This window comes from Protomyctophum bolini (assembly GCF_963924005.1).
Source record: "Protomyctophum bolini genome assembly, chromosome: 20".
NCBI classification, from domain to species: domain Eukaryota; kingdom Metazoa; phylum Chordata; class Actinopteri; order Myctophiformes; family Myctophidae; genus Protomyctophum; species Protomyctophum bolini.
Genome location: NC_137881.1, coordinates 17,956,464 through 17,970,609, shown reverse-complemented (window position 1 = coordinate 17,970,609; position 14,146 = coordinate 17,956,464). Strand labels below are relative to the sequence as shown.

The 14,146-nt window shown below is 40.6% G+C and overlaps 1 protein-coding gene across 2 annotated transcripts; it reads right to left on the bottom strand.

Moving 5' to 3' along the window:
- Window positions 1–418: 418 nt before the first annotated feature.
- Window positions 419–10,683, bottom strand: larp7 (La ribonucleoprotein 7, transcriptional regulator). Of its 2 annotated transcripts, none has more exons than XM_080792504.1 (13): window positions 10,560–10,683; window positions 9,532–9,873; window positions 8,740–8,840; window positions 8,500–8,583; window positions 7,816–7,980; window positions 6,932–7,037; window positions 6,149–6,493; window positions 5,485–5,617; window positions 4,903–5,069; window positions 4,482–4,594; window positions 3,853–4,012; window positions 2,403–2,494; window positions 419–1,883 (listed from the first exon to the last, which is right to left on the bottom strand). In XM_080792504.1, exons 2-13 carry the CDS (start codon window positions 9,830–9,832, stop codon window positions 1,797–1,799), a joined length of 1,854 nt encoding a protein of 617 aa, XP_080648630.1. In that variant the 5' UTR covers window positions 9,833–9,873; window positions 10,560–10,683; the 3' UTR covers window positions 419–1,796. The 2 variants fall into 2 exon arrangements, with proteins under 2 accessions (XP_080648630.1, XP_080648631.1); XM_080792505.1 differs by having other exon boundaries at window positions 9,532–9,851; window positions 10,540–10,670.
- Window positions 10,684–14,146: the final 3,463 nt, after the last annotated feature.

Below are 14,146 nucleotides of genomic sequence, written 5' to 3'. Positions count from 1 at the left end.
ACACTAAACTAAATGGAGTGTAATCTTTTTGACAAGGCACATTAACTTTTCATTTAGAGTGTTGGACAGAGTTGGAAACAACCCACTTGCAGTGGAGGACAGTTTCACATAGCTTCAGTTAGACTTGGAAATCATGAATACAAGTGAAAAGTTTCAAACATATGATATGATTGATTATTCTTGTTTGCTCTGGACACCAATAAATTTGCAACACATTTTCAAACTCGGGTGACTCCAACTTATCTTCAAATTCATGTTCAACTTCACGTCTGAACATCATGTTGTATATGATATACCGGTACTGTATATTCACTATATACTGTATATATAAATATATTTACATTTCCCATGAAATCAATATATTTCTAAAGACTGATGCCTTATATCAAATAATTATGTTGATAATAATGAGAATGCATTCATCAAATAATGATGTTTATTTCACCAAAAAGAAAAGCCAATATCTTAAAAATGAGAAATGCTTTGACAAATGTATCTTTTAAACTAAATATGAGTCAATCATATTTACAGTATATACAGATTTAAAGAACAAACAAAAGAAAACAATAACGTCCAAAATGCTGCATGAATTGTTGGCATTCTAGCCTTCTGCATAATTATCTGTAGGGGCATCTAGTTTTAGGACAAAACAGGGCATTCTATTTTTTCCATTTTAAACTAGGAGTGTAACGATGCGTCACGCCTCTCAAGACATTTAATTATTGATTCAATTAAGTGATGAATCAAATTGGCGAATTAAGAATCCCAATGCTCGTTTTACGCACTTCAACTAGTTCCGAGTCTGCTTGTTCATTGCATGTACCCGTCCCGTATGCACACACACACACACACGCATCGTACTACCGAGTAGAAATGAGGCTTTCGCAGTACAGTTGGGAATGCAGCAGTGCACTCACTGTGTAGTTTATATGACAGTGAATAAAATGCTCCTAGTGTTAGATGTCTCTGATCTGGTGGAGCGGTATAGACTCATTTCCAGACGTTGTCACACTGATAAGAACCAGTATGCGCACGCAGGCCGGAGGTACGCACGTGCATACAAAAAAAATACAAAAGAAATACGCTCATGACCTGACCAAGTATGAAAACAATCACGTTGTGACCTTATTTTCTAAGCGTGACACATACGAATGACCATTACATTCATTATTACTTTATTAGATAAGATAAAATACTGTATTTTCTCGTTTTTTTGTCTAAGAAATAATTGACTGCCAAGAACGAGTTCCACAGAGTTTTGGTCAAAAGGCTCAGACTGCAAAACACGAGCAGTTACACAAATTTTGGGTTTGTTTCTCTTTACACTGCAAGGAGGGCGCTGTTCGTAACATATGGTTTTCGGTTGGACTCTGTTTTTCTCAGGAGACCTCGTGACACGTCGATTACATGACCGAAAAAATAAAATATGCTTTCCCCAACCCTGTACGAGGTGGAGCCAGTGGAAAACCCCCACAATGCATTCCTATGGGACAACTGCGTGCTTCAATCGCTCTAGGACACGCGCGCCGGTCATTGGAAGGCACCAGTGTGCGTAATATATTCAACAGAGAATATTTTTAGATTTTTTAAAATTCTGGCAGTCAATGTTAAAACAATCTGAATTTGTCTGGAATCTTGTTTTGGTTAAACAATAAAACAATAAAAATCGCCAGAAAATGTAATGAACCCAGTATTGTAATTATATATTGAATCGTAGGATGAATGAATAGTTAGATCCCAATCTCATATGTTCAGATCATACTGTAAATACTGGCAAGCAAAAATGTCCTTGTCAGTTACTCTTTTGAACTCTCCAGGAAGCGGAGGTGCTTATGAGCCTCCTTTGCGCGGGCCATGATGATTTTTTCTGCTTTAGCTATGAGCTGAAGAGCAAAGAAAAGATGAAAGGAAAGGTATTTTAACAGCATGACACTGATGAGTTGTACTGTACTGAACATGTACTGTATACCAAGATAAAAAGGTCTCATTCTGCCTTCAAATGGAACTCTTTAGTATGTCATTTTGTGAAGGCGGGTACAAAACATGCTGCACAGAACAAAGACAAAGTTCTAAATATCAGCGCTAAAAAGCATTTTTCTAGCTATGCACTCATGTTTTAAACGTTTTGTTCCCGTTTCTTAGATGTTTTTAGTGTTGTGATGATTATTCTTTTTTATGTTATGCATTTGTTCATTGTAGCACTTTATTATTATTATATCTTTATTATTTTCACAAATATAAAGTGCGTCATAAATACAATGCATTATTATTATGTTTATAATAATAATGTATTTTATTTATAACATGTGCGCCTGCCTCAGTGTGATGACTAATAAAATTATGTTATGAGAGGTTTCTAAAGTTATGTAATGCCATTCCTAGAACGCGTACATGAACCTCACCTTCTCTGTGCCTCGCTTCTTTTCCCGCGGACGGTTCAGCTTCACCTGGCGGTCCACTAAGATCTTCTGCCAGTACCGCTGTTCATGGTCACCTATATAAAAACACATTTCAATGTCATATCGTCGCTGTCGGTTGAAAACATTAGGTCGCGCTGCCACTGTACTGTACTGTACTGCCACTAGTGTTAATGTTATTTTTGTATTGTGTTCTTATGGCTGCCTGGCTGGGCCGCTGAGCTGTGTGCCAATTATGCCCGCTCTCCTGTTGTGTTCTCTTTTCTGGTCTCTGTACCAGTGTGCGTGTGCCTGCACTGTTTAGTGTGTGCTGATAATCAGCGCTTTGCCATAGATACTGTACATACGTACAGCCTAATTCCTAGCCTAGCTCTTTTCTAATGGGTTTCTGTGCCAGATTGGAGGCCACTGTGTGCGCAGTGCGCCGTTTGACATGCTCCGTATTTGAACGTGTGCGCCCCCACCGGCCCCCTGTTAAAGTCTCTCTCCCATAAAACAACGCATCGACTCAACTTCGACTTTAGTGTCTGACAAGTCGACTGTGAAAAATCTCAACTCGTTATTGCCCTAATGTATATGTATATACACACCGATCTACAAGCTCACAGGTGAGCTTATATTCATTGCCAGATTGTTAAAGATCACTCAAATTAAAAGTATGTTTCTTCCTCTGCTGTTTTGAAGTCATGCAAGGTCTCAACTGTGTCTTGAAATACTAGAAGAGCAATGATGTGTAAAACACTATATATCAAATGAAATAAGGCTGCAACGATTAATCAAATTGTAATCAAATAGATTATTCATTTAGTTGCCAAGTAATGTAGTAATCATAATCGAAACCGCAACAAATCGCCGGAGTTTCTTTTCAATTAATCGTGGGTGTTCTTTCACTTAACCATAGTCTTTCCAGCATTAAATGTAACTAAGCTAAATCACAGCGACTGCAAAGCAAAATATCACACAACACTGGTGGCGCCCTATGCAGGTATCCAAAAACATCTAAAAAGAAAACGATTACCTGCAGTTTACTGCATTGCTAAAATGGAGTTGCTACTGTACATTAACATTAAAGCCAATACAACTATGTCTGTATTCTGTACCTGCGTGCAGGATTATAGGATCAAGAATTAAAATATGGCATGAACATTTATTACCTTTTAAGACTGTCAAAGCTGAAGGCTAATCAGCAGCTGAGCAAAATGTAATAAATGATGTATTTTTGAATTAATTATTCATTTTGAATGTCTTTTGTTAGTTAGAACATGTCTAAAATAACTTAAAATGTAATTTATGAGGTGATAAATAAGTCTGATTAATAGTTTAAATAATCAGCCGATGAATCCATTATGAAAATAATGGTTGGTTGCAGACCTAGCATTACAAGTTGCATGCATCTCTACGACTAGGTATGGGCTTAAAAACAGAAATGTCATACCAGAGAGAATCTCGAGCTTCCAGTCATGGGTCTTCTGGATCTCCATGCCACCGTCAATAATGGCTTTCGCTGCATCGGGCGTCTGGAAGCGGATGTGACCCTCTGCATCCCCTTCCAAAATGTCCACGTAAGCCACTGGTGATACTTTGGAGAGCGTGTCCTACAAAAAATAATATATATATATATTATTAACAGATTAAATGTATATCTAACTACTACAAAGAACACCATAACGACACTTCTGTTGCATGCAAAAGTGTTTTCGAACAAAAAATAGCATAACATTGTCTCCCATCTAAACACACAGGAAAGGAAAAGCAAGGCAGTTCTAGAGCCAGACTAGTCTAGACTCATGCCAGATTTTGGGATCTGATGCCGATCCCCATTTTGAAGTGCTAAACCACTGATTATCAATATTATCAATACATTTTGTTCAAAAACAGCCAACTTGTAGATTGGCCATTTTTGGACATAACCTAAAACATATTTCACCTATAATGGACATATCTTAAAACAAATTTTCACCAATGACACCAGGTCTGATACTGATGGAAACATAATGGCAGATATATTGGTCTGGTGCCAACACGATTCAAGACAATGCAATGAGGTGTCAAGTTGTGTGTCACCTTGATAAACTGTCTCTTGGGAAGTGAAGTGGTATGTGTAATCTTCACGATGACACCGCTTGTAAACTGAGGTCCCTGCTTGATCTCCTCCTTGACCTTTTTCGTCTCCTCGGCTTCCGGGACAAAACACAAAACACACAAATTAATCACATGAAACCTAATTCTGAGGAACACATTCATGTGCACTGGCCATATATGTCTTGCGTACAGGTCAGATGAACATATGAAATGTCAGGACAGGTCAGCTCCATACTGTATATGGAGATCTAAGGGGGGCAGCGGTGGCAGTGTCTTGAGTGTACAGGGTTTGATGAGGGCCCAGGTAGGGCCGGGCCTTAATTTACGGGTCGTGTCATGCCTCCTTTAATGCATTTTGCCGAGAAATGCCCAAGCTAGATTGGGAGTGAAAAAGGAAACTCACAAGTATCATGTTGGACACCATTGTCTGTCTCCATCTGGCCCTTTCCCTCACGGTGCTCAATCTTGGCACTCTTACGGTGCTCAATCTTGGAGATGCTCTTCTTCAGTGTGCCCATGCTCTTCTTCTGCAAGATCAGGTATTCCTTCTTCAGCTCAAGCCAGTCCTTCCTTCACAGAGCCAAGGAAGACGAAGAGAAGAGAAAGAAACATTATCATGCTGCACGTTGCTTCAAAATGTCTGCTGGTCATATAAAAAGGCATTTCAGGTGATGGATTAATTTATGTCAACACCAGATAGTTCAGGTAGATTATATATACCTGTATAACCAATAGGTAGGAATGTAACCACTTAAACCCTATATACTTCATTGTATGTCAAATGTTGCTTATTTTAACAAAATGTTGGCCTATTATGACTTGCCCAGAATAGGAACGCTAGGGTTCAGTTCCAGTTCCAGCACATTAAATCTCAACAAAAGTCAGTCACAGAAGTAGAAAGATGAAGAAATAAGGAAAGATGATATGAAAGTTAGCTCAATAAAATAAGGCACACGTGCATGAAGCAAATAGAAAAAGGCTGTACTTGGAGAGAACTCTGAGGGGGATGACTTCATCTCCAAGCTTCTCTTTGTTCTTCTTCTTCCGCTTCCTTTTTGCTTTCAGCACCTCTTCCTCGCCGCCCACAACCTCCTCCTTGTCAGCTTCAGCAGGTGGATCTGAAAGAGATTAATAAATGGACATCATCAGCCCACGGTTTCACGTCTCTGTGGAATACAGGGATCTAGAAAAGTCGGGTCAGTGTGGTCCAAAGCAATTATCTCAACTCATTTACCACTTTCAAGCTTGGGTTTTAGATGTAAAAATATGTGATGCTGCAAAAACCTTGACAACATGATGTCACACGTTTTTCATCCGGTCTGTTCATAATAGTATCTCAGGTTGAAGGAATTTAGTAAAAATGTATACCATGGCCAAAGAGAATACTCGATGATGTTGATAGGCCAACACACATTTTTACTTTCTATTCAAAGTTATATAATTACTTACACATGTCTATTTAAACTTTGGTATTTGGCCATGGCTTGAGCAAGATGACACAATTAAACCCATGAACATAAAAACATAATGCACAGAAACAGAGGCAAACTAATTATTCAATGAATGCACAGGTCATCCTGGATCGTGCCTTGCACGTTTGATTCGGTGCAACATACAGTACATACAGTAGTTAATACTTGATGCCTTGCCTTTCATGTCACTGTCCGTTATATCCTTCGTCTTCTCTCCATCTCCTCCATTACTGGTCTTCCTCATCTTGGACGGCATCTCACCCTGGACGTCACCTTCGGGTCCCTCTGGGGCCTGTGACCGCCGTCTCTTCTTGTCAGACTGTTTGGCTGATGTCTTCTGCGCGCTGCTGGTCACCTCCGACTCGGAAACATCCACGTCGGATCGCTTCTTCTTCCTCTCTGAGGGCTCACTGTCCATGTCTTGCTCTTTGGCTTCCCGGGCCTTGCCTGCAGACGCCTCTGCCGCCACGGCGCTCTCCTTTTTCTTCTTCTTTCGCTTCTTCTTCTCCTCCGCTTCTTCAGCTACAAGAACAAAATAAGTATTAAAAGGTCATTAATAATGCAGTGGTTTTCAACCAGTGGTCTGGGGGCCACTAGTGATCCTTGAAGGCGGTTCCAGGTGGTCCCCAGAGAAATGTTGGTAACCAAATGGACCCTTGTAGATCTTTTAACTCTTGAGAGCGTAAAATGAAGCCAAATGGATGTTTCATTTTACGCTCTCAAAGAGTTAAATTATTGTTTGTATTACTTAATTTACAAGAAGTCTACACAATTAGAGAATGTAGAAGAATTATTTTGATCAACGTTTTCCAAAGCATGGACTTGTAGACAAAATCTTATCCAACGACAAGAAAATATTCTTTAGGTTTGGGGTCAGAGAGGCTCAGATACAAAATAAATAATTGGCCTTGAAATGAAAAGGGTTGAAATCCCCTGTATTATTATATTAATGATTTGTACCTGGTGGGGGGTTGTCAGCTGTTGTTGGAGGGATGGGCTTCCTGTTCTTTGTCTTGGGAAAAAGCCCTGGCTTCCTGGGAGCGTCTTCTGGAGGGTTGTCCAACATCTATTCTTAAAGGAAAGCTTCTTTTGAGTTATTTCAACTTCATTGCCTAGATGATAGCCGATTTTTGTAGGGTGTGGAGTGGACACAGGTTTCAGGCATTTGAACGTTCATAAATTCAAATGATTTGTCGCGCTGTCACTTTGTAAAATCTGTTGCTCACACGGGCGTTCTCAAGCGTGTGTCCGTAGTGATGTGTTTCGGATGCGCGGCGGCCGGCCGGAGAGAAAAAACGACATCAATCCAGCATGGAGTCTGAACTGCGACCCCGTTTGGACCTAGGCATTACTTATGCATCGGAAACAATGGAAACATACTAGAAGTAGAAGACGTCGCAAGTTTTTGTCAGCCAGAACAGGGTGAGAAAAAGCTGGGATGTTGCTACAGTCGTGGTTTGCATCTGGAAGTTGAGCCTAGCTCAGCTTCAATTTGTAGCTTTTGCAGCAGCTACAAATGTTGGATGCATCTTTGCATCTTCATGTCACTGGCTTCCATTGACAATGGACTGTATCTTTGCATCTGCCCGTGTGAACGCACCATGTTAAGGCCAAAACCCAATAGTTACCCAGGTTCCCACTGCAGATTTCCAAATGTATTATTTTCCTATATCCTATGGATTTTGTTAATATCCACAAATCTAAACATTTTATGATTTGTGGCACACAATTAATGCAAGTAAAAAAATGTAACAGCAAATAACTGCTTAAATTCATGGACATTCATTCTGAACAGACTTTCCAGGTTGAAGGACAACACACCATTTAGAAGTAATTAGCCTCACCTCTACAGCTTTTTGTGCTTGCTCTTCTGTCGCAAACTCCACAAAGGCAAAACCCTTGGGGTCGTTTGAGCTCTTGTATCTTGGGATGCTAATGTAAGACACAGTGCCACATTTCGCAAACACTCTCTCTATCCAGCTGTGTGACACATCCTTGGGCAAAAGTTCCTGAAAAAATAATTAAAGCTTTGTTATTTTGGAATGAATTTATATACTTTGTGATAGATTAAATATTCACACTGCTATTTATAAAGTGCAGACAGTAAACCTTTCGCCGTGTCAAAGTTCTGGAAGCAAATCCCAATCACGACAAAGCTTACAATTTGCAGTTTCATCTTTAATTTCATATATATTGAGAATGTGAATTGACATTAAACCATCACAATGCACGTTTGTAAAATGTATCGGATGGTAGTTTTCAGAATCAGAATCCACTTCACCCAAACATTGATCAGTGGCAATTATGTTTGTAAGGATTATGTTTGGCTTTAATTTTTACAAGATGAATGGATGAAAAACATTCTAGAAAAGCATCCCACACAATTGCAATTCCTGTAGTGGCTCTATCCCAAACATGTAGCTATTCTTGTCTGTGCAAAGCCATAAGAAGCATCAGAGTTATATTAAGCAATATTAACCAGCAAATAGGGAACTTAAATAAAGCAGGAAAATAAATGTATTTTTTACCACATAGACTGTGCGGCTGTCGACATTCTGTGGATCGTCTTCAATTGGTAGTTGCCGTCTGATTTTATCTCCTTCCAGGTTAACCTGAAACCGCCCAAAGTCAGTTGAGGCATACATCATCATCATAGAGCCATTAATGATCTCTAAACTGATGCAAAAGCTATGGTGCTAGACTGTACTGATGCATGCTTTCATTACTGGATACCAAATCAAAATGCTTTAAAGAAACAAATTCAATACCTCAAGGAGAGTTGAATTTTTCAGTGCTCTGGCAATCAACTTGACGTCACATGTCAGTTGTTTCATTCGGTTGAAAGTCGTCAGCACAGATATGTCAACATCTGGGGAGCATAAAACACATACAATCTGAGAGTAAATCCAACAATTCTACTGCATATAGCTACGTCGTTACAGTGACGAGAATATATATAGCAGATCACTATTTCACCATTTAGATAAATCACTAGCCTAGCTGGCTTGAATGATTCAGCACTTCACGGACAAGTGTACATGTGGAAACTGAACAACACTAGATAGGCACTCCATTTTTTTTGCATCAGGCATAATGATAATAGAATCTCGGTGACGGGTAATTCAGGCTACCGCAACATTAATCCATTCTGGGCGGGAACCCCTTTTGGTGTTAAGCATTATGTTATACTTTAGCTATTGAAAAATAGCAGATCTACAAGCTCATAGCGTGGCACTCGAGCTTGTAGGTCTGCAATTTTAGAATAATCGTGAAACTGTGGCGCAAATCTTTGAATTATATTTTTTCAGAATGTTTTTAACTCAAATCTTTGCTTCTGGAGGGTCCCTGGAACAACATATTTTCAGATGGGGGTCGGCAGCCCCATCTGGGGGTCCTTGACATACAATAGTTTGAGAATCACTGATATAGAAACATTAAGTTTTCAGAAAACTGTCATGATTTAGAAGACATTTGTAGAATCGAGCTCAGGTCTAAAATGGGTTAAAATAAAAAAGCAACGCTAAACCACAGTACAAGAAAAGTGACAAGATGAGCCTTACATCCATCCCGGGACCCGTCAATGAGCTGTCTGAGAAAGCGGTCCTTCTGAAGGTTGACGTTACTGAACCAGAACTCCACCTGCTTCTTCACGTCTCCCAGCAGCTGCTTGACACGGGACCTCTTCTTCTTCTCGTTCTCCTTGTTCTTACTGCCGGGGTCGTCTGACTCTGCAGTGACGGACGTGTCCGCGTCAGGTCTCCTCTCTGTGTCCATCACATTCACACGGGACCTCTTCTTCTTCTCGTTCTCCTTGTTCTTACTGCCGGGGTCTGCTGTGACAGACATGTCTGTGTCCATCATTGTGAGGGCAGAGCTGGAGCTACACACCCCTGGAACCAAAACTATGGAGAGAAGCAGCATTTAGTTTTTGTTTTTTGATAGCCCGCATATCTTGAACATACTCCCCGAAAACTGCAGGTGTGCTGCAACTAACTTAGTTCTTTCAAAGCACAGCTAAAATAAAAATAATGAATTTTGATTGCCGCTGCCTTTCAATCTAACCATTTAGTAACATTATGTGTCCTCTCTGCATTTAGTATTATCACTTTCAGATCACTCAAGCAACATTCCAAGGGCTGTCAGGGCTGAGGATCAATGTTTACATTATTACATTATAGTTTCAAAACTGACCAACGACCAACGAAAAAAATCATTTGAACAGCTAGTCAGAAGTTTATTTTGTTCACACATTCTCAGATACAGACTTGTGAGGTGTGTATTCGTGTTGCTGGTGTGAGAGACAATGTGCAATAATATAAAATATAAAAAAGGTGAGGGGGACAAATTATTATTAAGTACATTATATTTTGCGGGCATGTTCTGTTCCATTTTTCAGAAGCAGATTTATATTTACTATTCGCATTCAAGAACATTACGTATAATTATGTTCAGGAGGTTTCTGCGTTGCTAAATAGCCTTAGCAAGCTACTGCAGTCAACATCTCGACTTTGTTGTGAGCAAGTAAAAGTAATTATTTACATGCAAGAGGTTTTAACATTAAATATAACAAATTCGTTATAATACATACCAATGTCCTTTAATTCTCTTGTAGAAGCTAGCTCACTACTTTACTACAACCAGACAACCACAAGTCATTTAATGTTCAACGCAACAATCACGCTCACGCAGTGTATTTCTCAAATCGCATGCTTGTCGCATACTGATTACGTCATGTGGGTTTGACGATCTTCTTCTATTGTCTGACTTGGACTTGGCGCTCATCGCAGATTGCTGCCCCTCTCTGGCTAGCATGAATATTACAACTTTTTTGATTGATTGATTGATACATTTATTTGAACAGTTTGCAGAATTAAGGTCTTCTTTTGTATGTGATCGAGTGGAACAGCCGTGAATCGAACCCTGGTCTCCCACGTGGAAAGCCAACAACTTAACCACTAAGACAAGTCAAAGGCAATTGCCTAGAGATATTAGAGTTTTGAGGTCGTCAGGCTGAGGCTGTGAGCCACTGCTAGAATAGCCAGTTAATAAAGCTGATTAACTCTAGCATTAAACTTTAGGGAGACTGGGATATGAACATGAACTCTCTGGCCCAATCCCAATTGCCTCCCTCAAGCCCTGAGCCGTGAACCCTCATTTTCTTTATTTTTATCCCACGATTTTGTAACCCATTTTTCACCCCTGTGTCAATCATCTAATGTGATCCTGGGCTCTACACACCCTCCACCAACCTAATCCCCATATATGGGGGACATGGGGGGACTTGAACTCATGCTTCCTTCATGCCTGAGTGTCCAAGTTAGCACTTTACACCTGACAGGGGGGAGTTTCCCTGGTTGGATGTAGCGCATGGAAGGAACACATTCCAACCAGTTCCTTTCCCCTCCATCAGGCGCCCCGGCTGGCCAGGGGGAGGCAGTTTAGTGACCAGGATTACTGCATGTTTTTTGTGAGGGTACCTACCCTAGGGCAGGGATACTCAAATAGATTTACCTGTGGGCCACATTACAAAAATGGCAAGGGGCCAGGGGCCAGTAGATAAAATTACGACATTAATGATACTTGATAACTTCTCTCTTTCAATTGCTTTATTTTCGCAAAATGTATCAAAGTACAATGTGCATGCCCACAATATGTAAATAAATAAATGTGTTACATTTTCTTGCATAAACACAAAGAGCTGTTTCCATAACTGCACAAAGTATTGCACATAACATGAGTAGCTGTTATAATAACATAATAACATAACATGAGTAGCTCTTTGCCTGCCTGCCTGCCTGCCTGCCTGCCTGTCTGTCTGTCTGTCTGTCCATGAGTAGTTATTTGTCTGTCTGTCAATGAGTAGCTGTCTGCCTGCCTGTCTATGAGTAGCTGTCTGTCTGCCTGCCTGCCTGTCCAATTGTCCATGAGTAGCTGCCTGTCTGCCTGTCTGAGTAGCTGTCTGCCTGCCTAATTGTCCATGAGTAGCTGTCTGTCTGCCTGTCTATGAGTAGCTGTCTGCCTGCCTGCCTAATTGTCCATGAGTAGCTGTCTGTCTGCCTGTCTATGAGTATAGCTGTCTGCCTTCCTGCCTGTCCAATTGTCCATGAGTAGCTGTCTGTCTGTCTATGAGTAGCTGTCTGCCTGCCTGCCCAATTGTCTATGAGTAGCTGTCTGTCTGTCTATGAGTAGCTGTCTGCCTTCCTGCCTGTCCAATTGTCCATGAGTAGCTGTCTGTCTGTCTATGAGTAGCTGTCTGCCTTCCTGCCTGTCCAATTGTCCATGAGTAGCTGTCTGCCTGCCTGTCCAATTCTCCATGAGTAGCTGTCTGTCTGCCTGTCTATGAGTAGCTGTCTGACTGCCTGCCTGTCCAATTCTCCATGAGTAGCTGTCTGCCTGCCTGCCAGCCAGCAAGTTGGTTAACAGAAAATAAATTGTTATGGCTGAGTAAAATAAAATACAATAAACACAATTTGCCTGAAAATAGATTACCCAGATATGACCTTTTTCATGAAAAAAAATGAGTAGTGATATGGCTGACTGAGTAAAATAAAACAATCTACCTGAAAATAGATAGCTATAAGTGAAGAGCAATTTCCGCAATTTCCGCAATTACCATTTCCGCAATTTCCATTTCCACAATTTCCGCAATTTCCATTTCCGCAATTTCCATTTCCACCATTTCCGCAATTTCCGCAATTACCATTTCCGCAATTTCCATTTCCGCATTTCCGCAATTTCCATTTCCACCATTTCCGCAATTACAATTTCCGCAATTTCCATTTCCATTTCCAACTATTAATGGCAGCTGGGTTTCATCATTCAAATAATTCTGTCCGTTTAGCTATAAAATTATGTCAGGGAATAGGGATACACAGTATATGTCTTTCATTTGCATTGCATCCCCCCCCCCCCCCCCCCCCAAGCTTTTATTTTCGTTCGAGTAATAGTACAACTCTAATAGTATTACTTATAAAAATGTAATTAAAGATAACTTCATTCAGATTTAATTTTCCAGATTTTTTTTTAGATTTTCATTGGTGGGCCAGTCATAATGGTCCCGCGGGCCTGATGTGGCCCGCGGGCCTGAGGTTGAGTGTCACTGCCCTGGGGGACACGGGGAGAACATGCAAACTCCACACAGAAGGGCCCTTTCACCAACCCCGCCTTCGGGTATGGGCACTGATGACGCGGAGGAGGAAACACGCCGCCAGCACCCACAGCGTCCCGAGCAGGAATCGAACCCAGGACCTTCTAGCTGTGAGGCGACAGCACTACCAACTGTGCCACCGTGCCCCTTATATATAGAACCCTCATTGACTTTAGTGACTTCAGCTGTAAGTGCTTGAGGGTGAGAGGCTGCAAGGGCTCCAAATTGTTGTGAAAGAAATGGGACAGCACTTTGAAGATGAGTCCGCCATTCATGACACTTTGCATCACTTTATAAAAAACTGTCCTTATTCACAGCCAGTGCCTACATGCTTGGCCTATTTATACATGTCTATCATGTCAATTTTAGTATTTAAGCTGATCGTTTTATTATTAGTTTCATAAATACACTTTCCTGTGTGATAGGGGTTGTAATATTCATATATAATAATATTGCATTTCCATATTCTTTTACTTTGCTCATTTCTCATCATGTTTCCCTTATTATTATTATTGTTATTAAATCCTTCCATTCCGTCTCCCTTTGAGAACAGTGAGAAAGCACTATTGTGTTTGTTGACATTCTAACCGCGATACATAACTAATTTGCATACTTAAATGATTGACGTCCGGAGGATCACCCTCATTCCCCTGGTAACGCTATGAACTGTGGGTAATTTCTTTTCCAAAGTCAGCATCCATGCTGACTTTGGCAAAGGGCACATAAAGGGGCGGGGCTGAGCCCTCACTGACTTACCGATTTCAAATGGGACATCCCTCAAGCCCTCGCAGACTTCACATGAACGCGCAGCTAAGTCAGTGAGGGCTCATTGAGTCAGCAAGGGAGTGGATTGGGATTGGGCCTTTGTGCTGAGAGTCTGTCTGATCATCAGCTTCTACTACACCATGACTCTGTTTTATCATTCATCATATCATTTTATCACGAGCATTAGTTTGGACCAATTATATGAAGATAGGTTGAAAAGTGGGGAAGTGGTCCTTCAAGTTATTATTATTATTAATATTATT